The 17186-nt window shown below is 37.5% G+C and overlaps 1 protein-coding gene across 1 annotated transcript in view; it reads left to right on the forward strand.

Moving 5' to 3' along the window:
* The window catches only part of rnf169 (ring finger protein 169), a 34948-nt gene extending 24114 nt beyond the window's left edge, over nucleotides 1-10834 (forward strand). The window contains exons 5-6 of the mRNA XM_028799396.2: nucleotides 3369-3471; nucleotides 5759-10834. Of these exons, the coding sequence (XP_028655229.1) occupies nucleotides 3369-3471; nucleotides 5759-7003 (1348 nt within the window). The 3' untranslated portion in view covers nucleotides 7004-10834. The remainder of the gene's footprint in view (nucleotides 1-3368; nucleotides 3472-5758) is intronic.
* The last annotated feature ends 6352 nt before the right edge of the window (nucleotides 10835-17186 follow it).

Genomic DNA, 17186 nt, shown 5'->3' on the forward strand with positions numbered 1-17186 from the left:
CTCTGAATGGATGGCATAATTAAACATGTATAACTAAGATATTTTTAAAGTTTAAAGTTCTGAACACTCCGTCGGCTAAGTTAATAACTAGTTTTAATTTCACAAAGACGTTTATCGTGTGGTGATTGGTAATGTGGAGAAAGAAAAAGGAAAGATCGGAACTGGGGTTTTGGTAGAGAGCAGGAATATCATGAAGTAAATGGATTCTGTGTGGTAATTGCTGCAGGCGCCTGCTCTTAGTGCGGAGGAAGTCAGTTTAAGAAGCGTAGTGATTAACGACTGGGTCGGGGAACACTTAACACAAAGTATTTGATGTGCTGCATTAACTTGTGACGGGGTTTGAGAAAATCTAGTAAATTAAACATTGATTTTAGGATGAAGTTTAGTTTACAACATTATTCTCATAGTTTATTTTATAATTAAAGTAGAAAGTGGAAATGTCGACTTTAATCTTGACATAGTCAACATGTCGAATTTATTCTCGACATATAGTTTGTTTTTCTCTTCCGTGTCCATATTTTTTTTTTTCTTCACAGTGGTCCTAATGCGCTTCCATAGGGCTATACCACAAACAGCATTATAAATGCAAGTTGCAGTTTTTATTATTTATGTATATAGCTTAGCTTGAAGCAAGGTCCATATTAATGCAGTTTGCCTAAATGATGGTACAGTTGGTAAGATGTCATCACCAAGTTACACTTATTTTATTTTATTTTAATTTGGTGAATACTGTGTAATGCACCTGGGCTTGAAGCCTTGAAGTAATGGTGCAACTATCAGTAATACTATTATGTATTTTATTATTATTTATTAGTTTAAATATTATGCAGTTTAATGATGGTAAAATTGTTTAAAAAGTCACTTTAACGTGTCAGTGGACAGAGATTGTTAACATTAACAAAGTGTAGTTGGTTTACAAAAATATTTACTATTTATTCCTTTTCTAAGACGTGTTCAGTGCAATCCAACTTTTGACAAACACCTCTGGATATTTTACTAAGTCTAAATGCCTCTTTGGATGGTTGAAAGTATGTTGTCAAAATCATAGTTTTAAGCTTTTGCAAAATTTGTTCAATTAAAGGTTCTATATTTTGACTGCATCTGTCATGCAATGTGATTCCTTCTCTTTAGTGCCACCCCCTTGAAAACTATCACTTTATGGGGCCATGCAAACCTGGATTAATACTTGTGTGCACATTAAAATGTCTTTTTGTACGATGTACAATTCTCATAACAGTCTAATAGGTTATTCTTAGCCAGTCTACTGCAGTAATTGCAGTGGAAAATGTGGTTAACATCCACTCATGCATGGGGAAAAAAATACCGTCTAATACCGTGAAACCGGCAGAATTTAGAAAAATACCGTGATATAGAATTTTGGTCATACCGCCCACCTCTAGTACACACAAAAAACCAGTAGCAAATACAGTAATGAAAGCAGGTTATGAAACTGAAAAAAAATTCCACTAGTACATTTGATGTAACTGCAGTGCAGAAAGTTTCAGCAAGCAAGTCAAAGCAAACACATGGGGGGGGCATATTATGTTTTTTAAAGTTTCATATATTGTGGTAAAAGATGATAATATTCCAGTAGTATATTAATAAGTAATGTGTTCTCTTCTTGTGACAGTGTGTGTGTGTGTGTGTGTGTGTACGCACATTCACACTATACAGTATGTTATTTTCTAGTACTTGACAAAAATGCTGTTTTAGAAAACAAACTCATTTTTGGCAATTTTTTTTTAAATTGAGGGTGCTTTTTGAGGCAAAGTTTGTGAATTCTGCATGTCTTTATTTTGAAATGCTTGTTTGCTTGCAGTATGTTTTTTGTAAAGGAACTTTTTGGCATTGAATTTTTAAGTGAATATTAAACAGTTATTTCTACCAGGTAGATAATATGGTCACGAGTCTGCTTTTAAAAAGGTTGATCCACAAGGTTAGATATTAGAATGTTTAAGGTCAATGTTTGCTTAGTCAGTCTAAAATGTCTCTTGATTTCTCATTTATCTTTGAATTCCTTTTTGGGTGGGGTGGGAAGTTGGATAAACTTGTTAATATATAAAGGGCATGTTGAAAAGGAATTTCTGAAATGGGTAGTAGGTGTAACAGAACAGAAAATATACATATGAATTTATTAACTCCTCACCCAGTATTATAGGCCAGAGATATTTTAGTGTTTGTTCTCTGAAGTGTATCATTTTAATATACACCGAGAGTACCTTGTAGGTATGAATAGTGATTATTTGATGTTTTTCAATTGACGTGCATCTATTTTGACACACAAGAAGAATAATTTAATATCAAATACACTTTGAAAATATGCAGAATTATCACAGACATTCAATAAGCTGTTAATAGTATGATGGATCATGTAAAACATCCATGCATTTCAGAAATGCAGTTATTTAGAAGAGAAATACATTGCATTTATGCATTCTCCATATCATTTAACTCAATATTACCCTTTCCTACCACCAACAGACAGAGAGCATGGAAATCACAGGTAATGTGCCAGTTCATCACTGGATTTACATGTACTCTCACATGGGGCCAGTTTTTGTTTTAGTGGGGGTTAGGGGACTATGCAGTTAAACCAAACATGCACATGGAAGAGTGGCACACACATTGGGAGGTGTAAACTCCACGTAGATTATGACTGGTGTGGGATTTGAGTCCAGGGTACTGGATCTGTGAGGCAGCAAGTATGAACTACTACTCCACCATGCTGCCCAGAGCAGAAATATAAATTATAAATACAAATTGAACAAACAAAATTGATTTTGAGGTATTGCCACAGGCACTATTCTAGTTTATAATGGACCCATGTGTTGGGTGGGAAAAAACAGGTTCATAGAATGAAGTAAACCTATTTCCATACTGAATAATCGTTCAATAATATTAAAGTTTTAGAATGTCATTAATTTGCCTAGTTGCTGGCAAGTTTAAGAATTGAGTAAAGTACAAGATTTATTACTTCAAGTATTCTTGTTTATATATATAAAAAAAAAAAAAAAGTTTTGTGAATCAGTTGAAAAAAAATTACTGATGGCAGAAAACTTAAAAGCATAAATATACTTTTTTAATAGTATATCTCCACTGAAAAATGACACTTCCGTGCTTTTGTGCAAATCTCATGTAATTTCTGAATAACTATCCTGTGGCATGTTTTTGCACATTTCTACCAAATACTGCGTGCAGAATCTGGCAGATTTCTTAGTGTTCTATATCGTGTATTTATTACATTTTATTTAGATGTGTCTTTTCTCTGTTCAGATAAATTATTTTTTTGCCCAGTTTGTGTTTTTATGCCATGTTGAAGAAGAGAATTGTTAAGCAATGTATTACTTACTTACACATCATTCTTGTAGATTTCAGAGATACGATATCCAAAGAAGTCAGAGCTGCACAGACTCGGAGGAAGTGGGCAAAGCAAAGAATAGATGTCCTTTACATACAACACCTGCAGCAAAGGTATTTTTGCCAAATAGCCTTTTTTTTTTATTATTCCTTTTTATGTACACTGAAGTTATTACATCAATTGTGTTAAGTAGATGTATGGTAGTTTTATTTTGAAAGATGCAGATTTATTACAGGCTGAAATTATAGTGAATAACATAATGAAAGTTTAAAGCTATATTTTTAAATGAAAGGCAATGCCATTGTCTTCGCTCACTTACTTGAAAATCTTTATAGAATATCCTCAGTGATTTGTTTTTAAATCGAATTTGATGATTTTTTTGCTTATAAAAAAACATCCAGCAAAACTTTGCTTTTTGTTTATATATGCTTCCTCTTTAGTGATGACTACCCTTTTATTTAGGATTTAAATACATCTTATGTTTTATATTTATGCTCCTTGAAAGCCATCATTCTTTTTTTAAATTGTGCACTTCAGAAATTAATGAAACTGCTAATGAGAAAAAAGAGAAGATTAAAAATAACTCAGTTTATACAGTTTACAGCACTGAATCTTAATTTAAATTTTTTATTTTTATTTTTTAACAAATTGTAACAGAGAAGTAAAACAACACTTTCTGAAAAATGTTGTTTTTCTATTGGAGTTATGGAGTTTTTTTTTTTTCTCCTCTCTTGCATACTATAATTCAAATGATACATTAGTTTTTAAAATTTTATGTTTAACATGTTGGTATTACTTTTAAAGTGCCCTTAGTCAAATAAGCTAGCCCAAATGCTTTTTCTTTCTTTAGACACTTAAAATTGTGATTTTTTTTTTAAAGACATACATTCCTATATTCTCATGTGTCATTATGCTGTGTGTGTTATAAAATAACTTGGAGAAGTAAAATCTCCGTTACAATACATTCTTTCAGTAACAACCATTCTGGCATTACTATTAATCAATTATTGATGATACCATATAGGTTTGTAATTTAAATTCATCAGGTATATGTATTTTTTGTGGTCAGGTTTTTTTGTTGAAATTATCCATGAAAAAATTAACAAGCGCTGTTTAAACAATAATAGAGTTAAATTATTTTTAACATGGAACCAACAATCCACACAACCCTATGACTAAACGCTCAAGTGACAAGTTAAAAATGAGAAGCTAGGAGGCACCTCAGCCTCACCTCTTAAAAATGGAAAAGGCAAGAAATGTCCGCTTTTTCTGGTTACATTGATAATAGAAATACAGTGAATATCAAAAAGTATTCACTGTAATATTCATGAACATGAATGTATTTTCACTCTACTCTGTGCATGTGACAATAATGATCCAAAAAACTCTTTATATATGACTTTTATATTGCCCAAACCCCATCTCAAAAATTTAAATAAACATTTGTTCACACATTATAATTGACTGTTACTTGTTTTTCCATTTATTTAAAAAGGTTTATAAACTTTTCCATTCCACTTTACAACAATAATTAACACAATCCAATAGATGTTCAACACCTTTACTGTAAATAGGCCATATATTGCAGCCATTTTCAGTATTTTAGATAACCTGATACTCATTTGACATTTGACTGACTGATACGCTAAGCACTTCAGAAAATGAGTACTTGCATTACAGTTACTTAATCAGATAGTTCTCTGGCTAAAAATAAGAATGTGTTTAAGAAAATGTTATTATGAAGATGTCCTATATGTGAATCTACCTAATTATATACAATGCAGAATTCAGCACAGAGACTTGTATGGTAAAAAGCTAAAATATATAACAATGTCTAGTGGCATTTCTTTTTTTTCCCTCTTTTATTTAGGTTGCTCTGTTTCCTAAGCTAAAGCCTTGCTTTATAAAATCTTTATAATATCTAAAGACTGAATAAAATTCTATCAATGGCTAGTAAGAGCTGATTTGGGTCTCTGTAATAATGATAGTAATAAGTGATTGTCAGAGATTGTCAGTTACTGTACATGCTTCCATTACAACTGGCAGTTAGGTAGTTTGCGTGCATTATGGTTATGTATTGGCTGCTTTGTTGTATACATTAATACATGGGAATAGAAAATAAAATAGTACAAAAAATATGGACTCAAGTTTCATGTAACCTGTGTGGATTAACCTATGACTAGAAGATTGTTTGCTTCAACAGCGTATCACGCTATTTGGAATTACAATATAATCACAACTGACAAAATGTTACAAATCACATTGATTGCTACTGTTGTTAAGTCAACAAAAGTAGTAAATTTATATGGTAATACATCTTAGGATGTATGCAGTATTTGTGTGATATAGATGAACTGTTTAACAGATAAATAATTTTTTTTTTTCCCCCCCATTTCACAGAGTCTTGTATCATTTACCCCCAACAATGGCATATTGTTATCTTCTGAAAACAGTCGTTCTTTTTCTGCCCCTAACCTGACTTCTGATAAGAGGAACAGCTGGCGATCTGGTAGTTGTGGTTCTGGTGTTGTGGCAACACCCCTGCTTAAAACGGAGAGATCCATTAGTCCAGAAAGCAATGACAGTATATCTGAGGAGCTAAATCACTTCAAACCTATTGTATGCTCTCCTTGCACCCCTCCAAAGAGATTGCCAGATGGGAGGGTGGTAGAGCCAACCATTGTAAAGTCAACCCCACGAAATCTTACTCGTAGCTTACAGAAGCACACAAGTTATGAAGCCAGTCCTTCCATACTTCAGAAGTGGAAACAGATTGAACAGGATCGTCTCAATAAAAAGGCCTCCTCCAAAGGGACAACAACCAGTATGCCAGCTGAGGAATTTTCCAAGGACAAACATTGCACAAGGGAGTCTGTCTCTTTACTGCCCGATACTGAGAAACAAAGTGTATCAGGTTGCGTTACATTAGACAATGGCCTGTCAAAGAGCAGCAGTAATTATTCTGAACTGCATGAAAGCCATAATTTGTCTTGCAAAAGTCAGACCCTGTTTTGTAAAACACAAAGACTTATAATTGATCACCCTGCTGAAGGCCATGCTAATGTATTGCATAACACAGAGAAAGACCAGTTACTGGTGAAGTTTAAACCCATTCAGGTGACCTGTGAATCATCTTTCTCTCATAGTGGTCCTCAGATTCCCCATAGTAAACGGTTGGATACCAAAAATCTAATCCTGCTAACAGCTGAAGACAATTCTAAAAATCAAAGCTGTGAGAAAGATTCTCATGCAACTTTAATTAGTCGCAAACTGTTTGATCCAGTTGAAAGAACAGATTACTCGGATAGTTCCGATGTTAGTAATACAAAGCACAAACCTACAAAAAGAAGCCAAAAAACAAAGCACTTAGAAGGAGGAGAAAAAGCAAAAAGACTTCGAACTTCCACTCGTGAAGGAGTCGGCTCAGAATGTCAGTCAAACAGTTTTGATGGATTTTGGCTGCAAAAAGAGGACGAAGATCGCAAATTGGCCATAAAGCTACAACAGCAATTTGATTTAGAGTATAAAACTGTCGAAAGACAGAAAGGTACTCCTGACAATTATTTACTGCGGTCTTGGGCCACTTCCAACAGCCAATTGGGGCACTCCCCTCGACGATCAGGAAGAAATCTAAAGAAGACTTAGCACTTTACCTGAACCTTTTAAAAGGGTTGGTTTGCTTTATGACATACAAATGTATATTATCCTATTTGGAGTAATGATTTTACTTCCAGGTCCATTAAGCCGACTTCAAGAATATGGTTTTGTTTTAAGAAAAATGGTTTACGATCGAAGTGATTTGTAGATGCATTTTGCTATCCGTATATAATTCAGGGCAGTGTCCATGAATGATAGATTAAGTACTTAGCCCCAAACGCTCAGCGAATCAACACTTTAACAAATTGCTTGTAATCTGCAGCTTTAGTTTCATTTTCCTGACAAAAGTGTTTCCAATTAATACCTTTCATGTAGTTTTTATAATATTTTCACTTTGGTGTGGCATTGGAAAAAAGGTTACTATAATATTGTATATCTGAAATGGGATTAAAAACAAAAATATGCCCTCTTGAAAAAGTATTTAGCCCTTATCTTTCAGTCTCGGGGTCTGGAATTTTGAGGCAGATTTGTTTGTGTGAAAAAAATATAAAATAAGAAAATATTAAAATACTGACCCTGTGAGTCAGTACTTTGTTGAATGTCCTCCAACAACTAGAGCAGCTGCTCAAGTTTTTACATCATTAACTTTGCACATTGTGATGAAGCAATATTTCCCCTCTTCCTCCATCCCTCATTTTGTGTAAACTGTTAAATGCTTTTGACATTTTTCACTTATTTGCTGTAGTGTTTAAATTGTTTTGAAAAACTGAGGGAAAATCCTAATTTTGTGTAGTTCAAATTCAAAATTTGATACACGTGTGTTGGAGGGTGATTACTTTTGCATTGGACTCTACTGTTAATCAGCTACTCCTTTTTATTTCGGGCCTATGGTAAAATGCCAGTGATGTGCACAATGCTTGGTGAAATCTTTGAAAAATAATTTGCAGCCAATGTTACTTGGAATAAGCTCCATATTGATTTGCTTCTGCTCATGGAGATATTTTCAGGAAAGTGTCTACCTGTGGCGCAATATTTCAGACCATAGTATACTAAGGAATAATTTTTGAGGGTGTCTGTGAAAATTACTAGAAGTTTCATTCTGTTGGTGACCCTCCGGCATGATTAATGATAAAATTAAGTGTATACTCATTACTCATATACTGAAACATTTCAATAGCTAACTGCATAAAAATCTGGTATTTTGAAGATTTTTGCTACAGTTGTGTGCCTCAAAATTTCTTGTGAAAATGAAAGATGTTTTTGTTTTTTTTAAATATGTAACATTTCATTTTATTTTTTTGGCCTGCTGGAGAAGGCAGCTACACATTCTGCCGAGTGACTTCAGGTTAAGGATATAAACTAACAGTTACATAATTGATTATTTTTAATGCAGCTGATTTAAAGCTAGTAAATCAGGAACTGACTTCCATAAATCTCAAACTATGACCTATGTGCAATGTCAGTGATAGTACTCTCTCCCAGGGTGTTAGCACTATTTTTTTTTCCCAGTTTATCCAGTTTTCATATTTTTACTTCAATGTACAAGAATGTAAATGAATTCCACATTTTTTTAGGTATTCTATTAAATTAACTCCCATTTTTCTGTAATGGAATAAAGATTTTATATTTTTGGTATGTTTCTATAATTGAGTGGCATGTAAGTATGCATCAGCATGAACAATGAGTTGTGTTCCCATACATAATGAGACTTTATTTAGGTCTTTACAATACAGAAAACCCTTAAGCTGTGCTATTTTTCAGCATACACATTCTCATTTTTATAGTACTTTACAAACACTGGTTTACAAATGACTGGAGAAACAGCTGGAAAAAAGTAATGCAAAAGGTGTCTGACTGCACACTGGCCAATACATTAACAATACCTGTTGTATCTGTTGAAGCTACATAAAAGTATACTGAATAAAGCCATACGTTTAGATGAGGTGTAAAACTGCTTTCACTAGTTTTGGCCTTGAATAATTATCTTGGCATGCAGTCCAAACAAGAATGACACCCATCAAGGTTCTATGCATCTACTTAGATAGCACAAGGAGCACCAGAACAACAGACCAACTGACGGTTGGGCCAGGAGGTTTTGTTTGGAAGCAGCCTTTGTACATCAGCATTGTCTCTCTCCTTCCATCACCATATTTTTCCCTAACTCATCATTGACATGGCCGATAACAAAGTGAAGTGCAACTTGATGAGCCATGTTTGTCTTCCAAGAGGATGAAGTGTCTGGTTTTGCCCAGCTAGTGATGTTAATCTAGGCTTTTGTAAGTAAGGCTTAAGGGTGTCTTTTTGTTTTTAAGAGTGTCACAACTGGAGTTCTGTGCACTTGGCATAGCTGCGAGTTGAAGTGGTATTGGGTAGCCGAGTGTCTAGTGGCACAGAGGGCATGTCCAGCACAGTGGAGTCTGCAGTGTCATGGCTTCTGTGCTTGAACACTCAGTAGCCTGAGGCTGTTTGTTGAACAACCAGATGCCAAATAAAAGTGATTTTGACATGTGGGTCTGTTTTGTTGAAGATATGTCTGAATTTCTACAATAGGTTTTTTTTTCCCTGCTAGTTTCAATAACAAGTAATATACAGGAAATAAAGCTTAATTGTGCCTGAAGCAATTTGTTTTCTACAATACCATAATGTAGCTTAACTTGACAAAGACAAGAGTCTCAGTAATCCTTCTAATTCATGTAGAACTACACTGTAGTTTGTTTATCCTTATTAAAAACCTTGGTTCATAAGCCATATCCATAACTGTATACTTTTCCATATAAACACAATAATGATTAAGGAAACTATCACTGACCCCAAGTAATATATGGACAAAATAAAGGTACACAGCAGTTTCAAAATGGATTTCTATTTTTCACTATTGTGGTCAGATGGACTGTGAAAGTTATTTCACCTGGTTTTCCTCAAATGAAATATTTTTTGTAACTAGAGATGGCCTGTAAAGATTTTTTTTAATATGATGAACAAAGTAAAAAGAACCAAAAACATCAAGTCTAATTTTTAATTTTTGGTTTAGCATGGGTCATATAATAAAGGTCCAAGTATTTGATATGGGAAATAATTATATTGTTATGGTTTTCTAATGATTAAATTGTAATGTACAGACCTCATGAAGAAATAATTTGTGTGATAAACTATTTTTATATTGAAAGCGAATTGTTTAATGTGGAAAAAACCCAAACTGACCAAGCAGATGACATTGGGGGTGGGGGTGGGCGGTTGGGATTTTTCTATTTTGCTGTGCTGAGTGGGTTAAAGCGTTATTTGCACATATAAAGGATCACCTTGTAATCTTTTCTAGTTATTGCCTACAATACACAGTGCATCAACACATCTTGCCTGTTACATGAATCTGAATTTCTTTTCTAAAGTAATAAAGCTTTATTCTCTTAGTGGGTTGAGAGTACACAATGGTGGTAATCCTAGTTCATATGGCCATTCTGCTGATAGTGTTAGACACTACAGCTTGTAAAGCTGAATGGACGATTGTGGCAAGTTAGCATGTAGCAAAACCAGACTTTATAGAGTAAAGATTGTCAACTGAACACTTTGTTTGTGACTGATGCCCATGCAAAGCCTTAAAATAAAGTATTCAAGAGGTTTACATAAGTGATTTACTTGAAAAAGGTTTATAATATATAAATAGGTATGGAAAGAAATGGATAGCCCAGATGCACTTGTTTTTAATATGCTGGTAACTTGATTTTTATTTGGATAAAGGGTTCTTTGAAATGATGGCAACTTTTAATTTGTGTGCATCAATAAAGGCCTTACGATTATGTGTACATGGTTATTGATCTTTCATCAAACTGTGTGGAGATTTTTTTTTTTTTTTTTTTTTTAATAAAGACCAAGTTCTCCTGACATCTTCAGAGTGGCAGTTTCTGAGTGGTGATATTGCAGCAAGATAGTGAAATAACAAACATACATCATCTTTTGCCATGGTTCAGGCCTCAATCCAGACAAAAAGGATCTATGTAGGCTTCATAATTCTTATAAAAGTTACTTCTCTACTGTACCGCTGGGTCTAAAGTGCATTATTAAACATTTGTCACTTTACAAAGAATGGTTTACTTCATGAAAAAGTTGTGGATATAAGTAAAGAACAATAAACCCGTTTTACACTTCATAATGTCCTGTGAGGTGACAATTACAATATGCTTTTTCATAACTGTAGTATGCAGCATTTTAATTTTTTTTTTTTTTTTTTAAACCAGTGTCGTCTTGTTATACCATTTTTGGTCCAAGTAACCATGATTGTAGCCTTAGGTTTTTGAAAGCAGTTATTTTTATTTTGTATGAAAATGTTACACAATAAGTATCCAATGCAGCATTTAAAGGTTGGCTGATTTTTATTATATTTTATGCAAGCTATGCATATTGAAAACTAATAATTAAATCAAACCTCACACACAAGTGTTATACACATGCCAATTAAATGTGGTGATTGCATTAGTGTTTTTCATTTTTATTTACTGATTATTTTTAGTCTACTTTTTAGTGAAATAACAAATATGAATTTTTCTTGAACATATTACAAGGAATGGGAGTGTTGTTACTTTGTAAAATCACACTATATGCTGCTAAACTGCACAGTAACGCCTGGCACAGATTCTACTGATATTTATATAAAAAAATGAAAGAAACTCCACACACCAGTCCTTTGTCCCATGCTCTAGTTGGAGCTGTTGCAGCACACACTAGAAGACTACATCCACAAAGCCCATCACACATTAACAGATTCACACTCACAATTCAGAGAACCTTGATTTCAAAACAAACCTGGTAGACGGCAGTAAAATTTAACTTGCGCTGATAACACAGGGCTGCAAAATTAAACTCATTATTTGCATTTGTGAACACAATAAAAAATAATTTGAATATTTCCATCATGTCACATTTAAGTACAACATTTAAAAGAAATGTAATTAAAATGTAACAAATTACTCAATGTATGAAACACTAAATCAATTTACGTGAAACTGTTTTAGTCAATCTGATTTGTGAAGAAAACAACAATACATATTCACTGGCTTGCACAGGACTTCACTATTTTCTTTGTCACTCCTTAGTTTTTTTTTTTTTTTTTTTTCCATTTGGTGGCTCTTTCCTGATACATCCCTACGAGTCACCCAGCAGTTGTCTGCCATCATACTGACTTCCTAACATCCCAGATACCTTCTTTCCATCTATTTCTAGGAATATTTTTCTCTGCTCTACTTTCACCACTCCAGGGGCCTCATGCATAAGGCTGTGTGTAGAATTCACACTAAAACATGGCATATGGACAAAAGCAGAAATGTGCGTACGTACAAAAAAATCCAGATGCGTAAATCTGTGCATTTGCCAACTTCCATGTTCTTCCACTCCATAAATCCTGGTCAGTGTGAAAAGTAGCACACATGCGCATGCCTGCTGCCACTCCCCAACTCCTCCCAGAATTACGCATCTTTGAATATGCAAATCAATATAAATAGTCCTTAAGCTCAGCATCCTGTGAAAAGGCACTGTCAAAAGCGTGGGGGGGAAATAGAAGAATTTCAGCGAATACCAAGTGGAGGCAAGGAAAAACGAACTATTTGTTGGTTTAAGCAGTGGTATAAACAACAAAAGGAAGTTGATCGAGTGACATAGAGTGTCTGAGAAACTCGAAAGCTAAAGATCAGAAAGTTGCACAGTGCCCAAAATAAAAAAGAAGTTGTCAGGTATCAAATCGCCATGAAAAGGCGAGTCGTAGCCCACCATATGAGTGTCATATGAAAGCTTATTAGGGTACATAGAAAAAAAAATAAGCACACAGTGGGGAAAAAAGCTCAAAATGTCAACTTTTAATCTTGAAATTTGTCAACATCATAAACTTCATCTTCAAATCATTTCATTTACTAGTTTCTCAAATCCCATCGTAACTAAAGTAGCACATTAAATGCTTTGTTTTGTATGTGTTCTTTTATGTGCTTTGTGTGTGAATCACTACATGCTTCTTAAACGGGCTTTCTCTTCCTCTGACTTGACACAGAATCAATTACATTCGTGATATTACAGCTCTCTGAATAATTAAAACACTGAGATGTATACTTGATATTTCAGTATTCATATCATATCAATAAAGCATGTATTAAACATGGGAACACGGTGGCGCAGTGATAGTGACGAGCTGGCACCTCATCCAGAGATTGTTTCTGCTCCCACAATATGCTTGCTGCACCGTGCGCAACCTTTGATGAAATAATTTATTGCAGCAGTACTGTCTCTTTCAAATGTACTAACCCCCAATTCCTGTCCTTCCTTTTCTTTCTCCAAGTACCCAATCGCCACACAATCAGCTTAATAATAGACGTTAAGTCGTCTGTAAGTTAAGAACTCTGATTCTTCAAAACCTTTAAGGAACATTGAAATATCTTCATAGTACGTGTTTAATTATTCTATCCATCTATCCTTCCAGTGTCGTGCCAGCCCCAGCAAGAATACAGCGCGAGGCAGGAACAATCCGTGAACTAGCTAGCGCTGCACCACTGTGTCCTCACATGTTTAATTATTAACAATATCCATCCATCCATCCATTCTCTTCCGCTTATCCAAGGTCGAGTCGCAGGGGCAGCAGCTTGAGCAGAGATGCCCAGACTTCCCTCTTCCCGGCCACTACTTCTAGCTCTTCCGGGGGAATCCCAAGGCGTTCCCAGGCCAGCCGAGAGACATAGTCCCTCCAGTGTGTCCTGGGTCTTCCCCTGGGCCTCCTCCCGGTTAGACGTGCCCGGAACACCTCACCAGGGAGGCGTCCAGGAGGCATCCTGATCAGATGCCCGAGCCACCTCATCTGACTCCTCTCGATGCGGAGGAGCAGCGGCTCTACTCTGAGCCCCTCCCGGATGACTGAGCTTCTCACCCTATCTTTAAGGGAAAGCCCAGACACCCTACAGAGGAAACTCATTTTAGCCGTTTGTATTCGCGATCTCATTCTTTCGGTCACTACCCATAGCTCATGACCATAGGTGAGGGTAGGAACATAGATTGACTGGTAAATTGAGAGCTTCGCTTTGCGTCTCAGCTCCTTTTTCACCACGACAGACCGATGCAGAGCCTGCATTACTGCGGATGCCGCACCGATCCGCCTGTCGATGTCACAGTCCATTCTTCCCTCACTCGTGAACAAGATCCCGAGATACTTGAACTCCTCCACTTGGGGCAGGATCTCGCTACCAACCCCGAGAGGGCACTCCACCCTTTTCCAGCTGAGGACCATGGTCTCGGATTTGGAGGTGCTGATTCTCATCCCAGCCGCTTCACACTCAGCTGCGAACCGATCCAGAGAGAGCTGAAGATCATGGCCTGATGAAGCAAACAGGACAACATCATCTGCAAAAAGCAGTGACCCAATCCTGAGTCCACCAAACTGGACCCCCTCAACGCCCTGGCTGCGCCTAGAAATTCTGTCCATAAAAGTTATGAACAGAATTGGTGACAAAGGGCAGCCTTGGTGGAGTCCAACTCTCACTGGAAACGGTTTCGTTTGAACTGCCAGCAATGCGGACCAAGCTCTGGTACCAATCGTACAGGGACCGAACAGCCCTTATCAGGGGGTCCGGTACCCGATACTCTTGGAGTATCCCCCACAGGATTCTCCGAGGGACACGGTCGAATGCCTTTTCCAAGTCCACAAAACACATGTAGACTGGTTGAGAAAACTCCCAAGCACCCTCCAGGACCCTGCTAAGGGTGTAGAGCTGGTCCACTGTTCCGCGACCAGGATGAAGACCACACTGTGCCTCCTGAATCCGAGGCTCGACTATCCGACGGACCCTCCTCTCCAGAAACCCCGAATAGACTTTCCCAGGGAGGCTGAGGAGTGTGATCCCTCTGTAGTTGGAACACACCCTCTGGTCCCCTTTCTTAAAGACAGGGACCACCACCCCGGTCTGCCAATCCAGAGGCATTGTCCTTGATGTCCATGCGATGTTGCAGAGACGTGTCAACCAAGACAGCCCTACAACATCTAGAGCCTTGAGGAACTCCGGGCGTATCTCATCCACCCCCGGGGCCCTGCCACCAAGGAGTTTTTTGACCACCTCGGTGACCTCAGTCCCAGAGATGGGGGAGCCTCTCACCAGGGACAACTCCAGAGTGGTAGAGAGTCCAGCCCATCTCAAAGAGATTGGTTCCAGAGTCCAAGCTGTGCGTCGAGGTGAGTCCGACTATATCTAGCCGGAACCTCTCGACCTCGCGCACTAGCTCAGGTTCCTTCTCCTTCAGAGAGGTGACATTCCACGTCCCAAGAGCCAGTTTCTATAGCCGAGGATCAGACCGCCAACTCACACTGCACCCAACCTCCTTGGCCCCTCCCATAGGTGGTGAGCCCATGGGAAGGGGGACCCACGTTGCCTCTTCGGGCTGTGGCCGGCCGAGCCCCATGGGTGCAGGCCCGGCCACCAGGTGCTCGCCATCGAGCCCCACCTCCAGGCCTGGCTCCAGAGAGGGTCCCCGGTGACCGAGCGAAGAAATTGCGTACGCCAAGGATTTAGCTGGCGTAAAAATGTGCGTGGCTTTACGCCAAGTTTGGGTTTTATACATCACAATTTGAGTGTGGAAATGGGAGTACGCTACATTTTTGTGCATATGCACTGTTTATACATGAGGCCCCAGGATTTTCAGAGAAGAAAAATTCCAAATGAAAATTTAAAAAGCGAACTTGGAGGTTGTTACAACCTGAATCCACTAGGGGGCGTACACTCCCTGGGAATGTGTTTGGTAGAGATTGCAACTTTTACTAAACCAAAGGGGTGTGTCTGTGTATGTGTGTGTGTGTGTGTGTATATATAATATTTTATCCCATCCGTAGTGGTGTGGTGGCAATTCTAAGATGAAGAAATAAAAGTAAATAAAGGATACACTTGGCTTCTTTTAATAGCAGCTGGTCACTCACAATAATACACTTTCAAATGAAAGCTTAATGCGTAGGTTGAACCAAAGTCATTAGCTAAAATAGAACCAACTGTGGCGATGGAATTAAAATAGATAAGGGACCTCCTGCCCAAAAAGGGCTGAGTGTGGTGGTGGTGGTGGTTTAACCACTGTGCAGATCTTACACCAATGCAGAAGTGAGCATTAACCACAAAATTCAAGAGGGTCATTCTGTATCATCTCTCCCAAACATATTTTGCAGTAAGCTAATGTTTCCAGATGTGCAGCCCAAGCTCTTCTGCAGAAGCACAAACAAACTGGCAAGGTTTAGGACTGGAATCACCGTGGTTAGCCAAGGAAGAGGAGTGCAGCAAACAAGAAATATGTCAAGTTTACTTCCCTTCAAAATTTGAAAATGTCCAGCACAGTTATCAGCACAGAATTGACAGAAGAAAGTCCAGAGAAATGTTCTCAACAGTGGTCTTCATGGATGAGTTGTGACCAAAAAGCCATTCCTTTGAGTTGGAAGTAAAGCCAAACGATTCACCTACAAATGAAGACATGAGCTGACTGGTCAGAATTTAAAATATTTGGCTCTGGCAGAAGGCAGTTTGCTGGCTGAAGAGCTGGAGCACCAACATGGATGAATGTCTGGTGGCAATAGTAAAGCACAGTGGAGGGTCCTTTAAGGTTTGGCGCTGCATTGTTGCCGATGGAGTTGTTGATCTGATTAAAATTGATGTTCCCAATACTGCTGAGATGTACAGGCACATTCTTATCTATCATACAGTACTGTTGGGGAGACGTGTGATCTGCCCCAGCTTCATTCTGTAGCATGACAATGACCCTAAAGACAGCCAAAATCGCAAAGAAAATTATCTACAGTAAAAAGAGGAAAAAGAAATCCTGCAGCAAGTGGTATGCCCACCAAAGAGTCCTGATCTCCACATCATCAAGCCAGTCTGTGAATACCTGAGAGACAAAAGTAAGTAAAATGAGCAACGTCTGCAGTGGAATCGTGGCAAGAACCCTAAGAGGAACAACCGACGCTGCAAGTGCCTTCGGGAACTGAAAGACCATGGACCTAAGAGCATTGTTGCTGTTTTTTTTTATTTTAGAAAGTTTAGTGATTAATAAAAATGATCCATGACATTATTCTTGAAAGCATTCCTCCTTTACTGCATTTTTTTCACAAGCCCTTTACATTCATGGTATTTTCCACCATTTTCATAGCCTCTTTCTTTAATCCTCTGCTTTTCCTCTTCTTGACATGTTCATCATGTCTGCACACTCCTCAATAGACAAACACGTGCTCATCTCT

Source organism: Erpetoichthys calabaricus, chromosome 4, assembly GCF_900747795.2.
Source record: "Erpetoichthys calabaricus chromosome 4, fErpCal1.3, whole genome shotgun sequence".
Taxonomy (NCBI): Eukaryota; Metazoa; Chordata; class Cladistia; order Polypteriformes; family Polypteridae; genus Erpetoichthys; species Erpetoichthys calabaricus.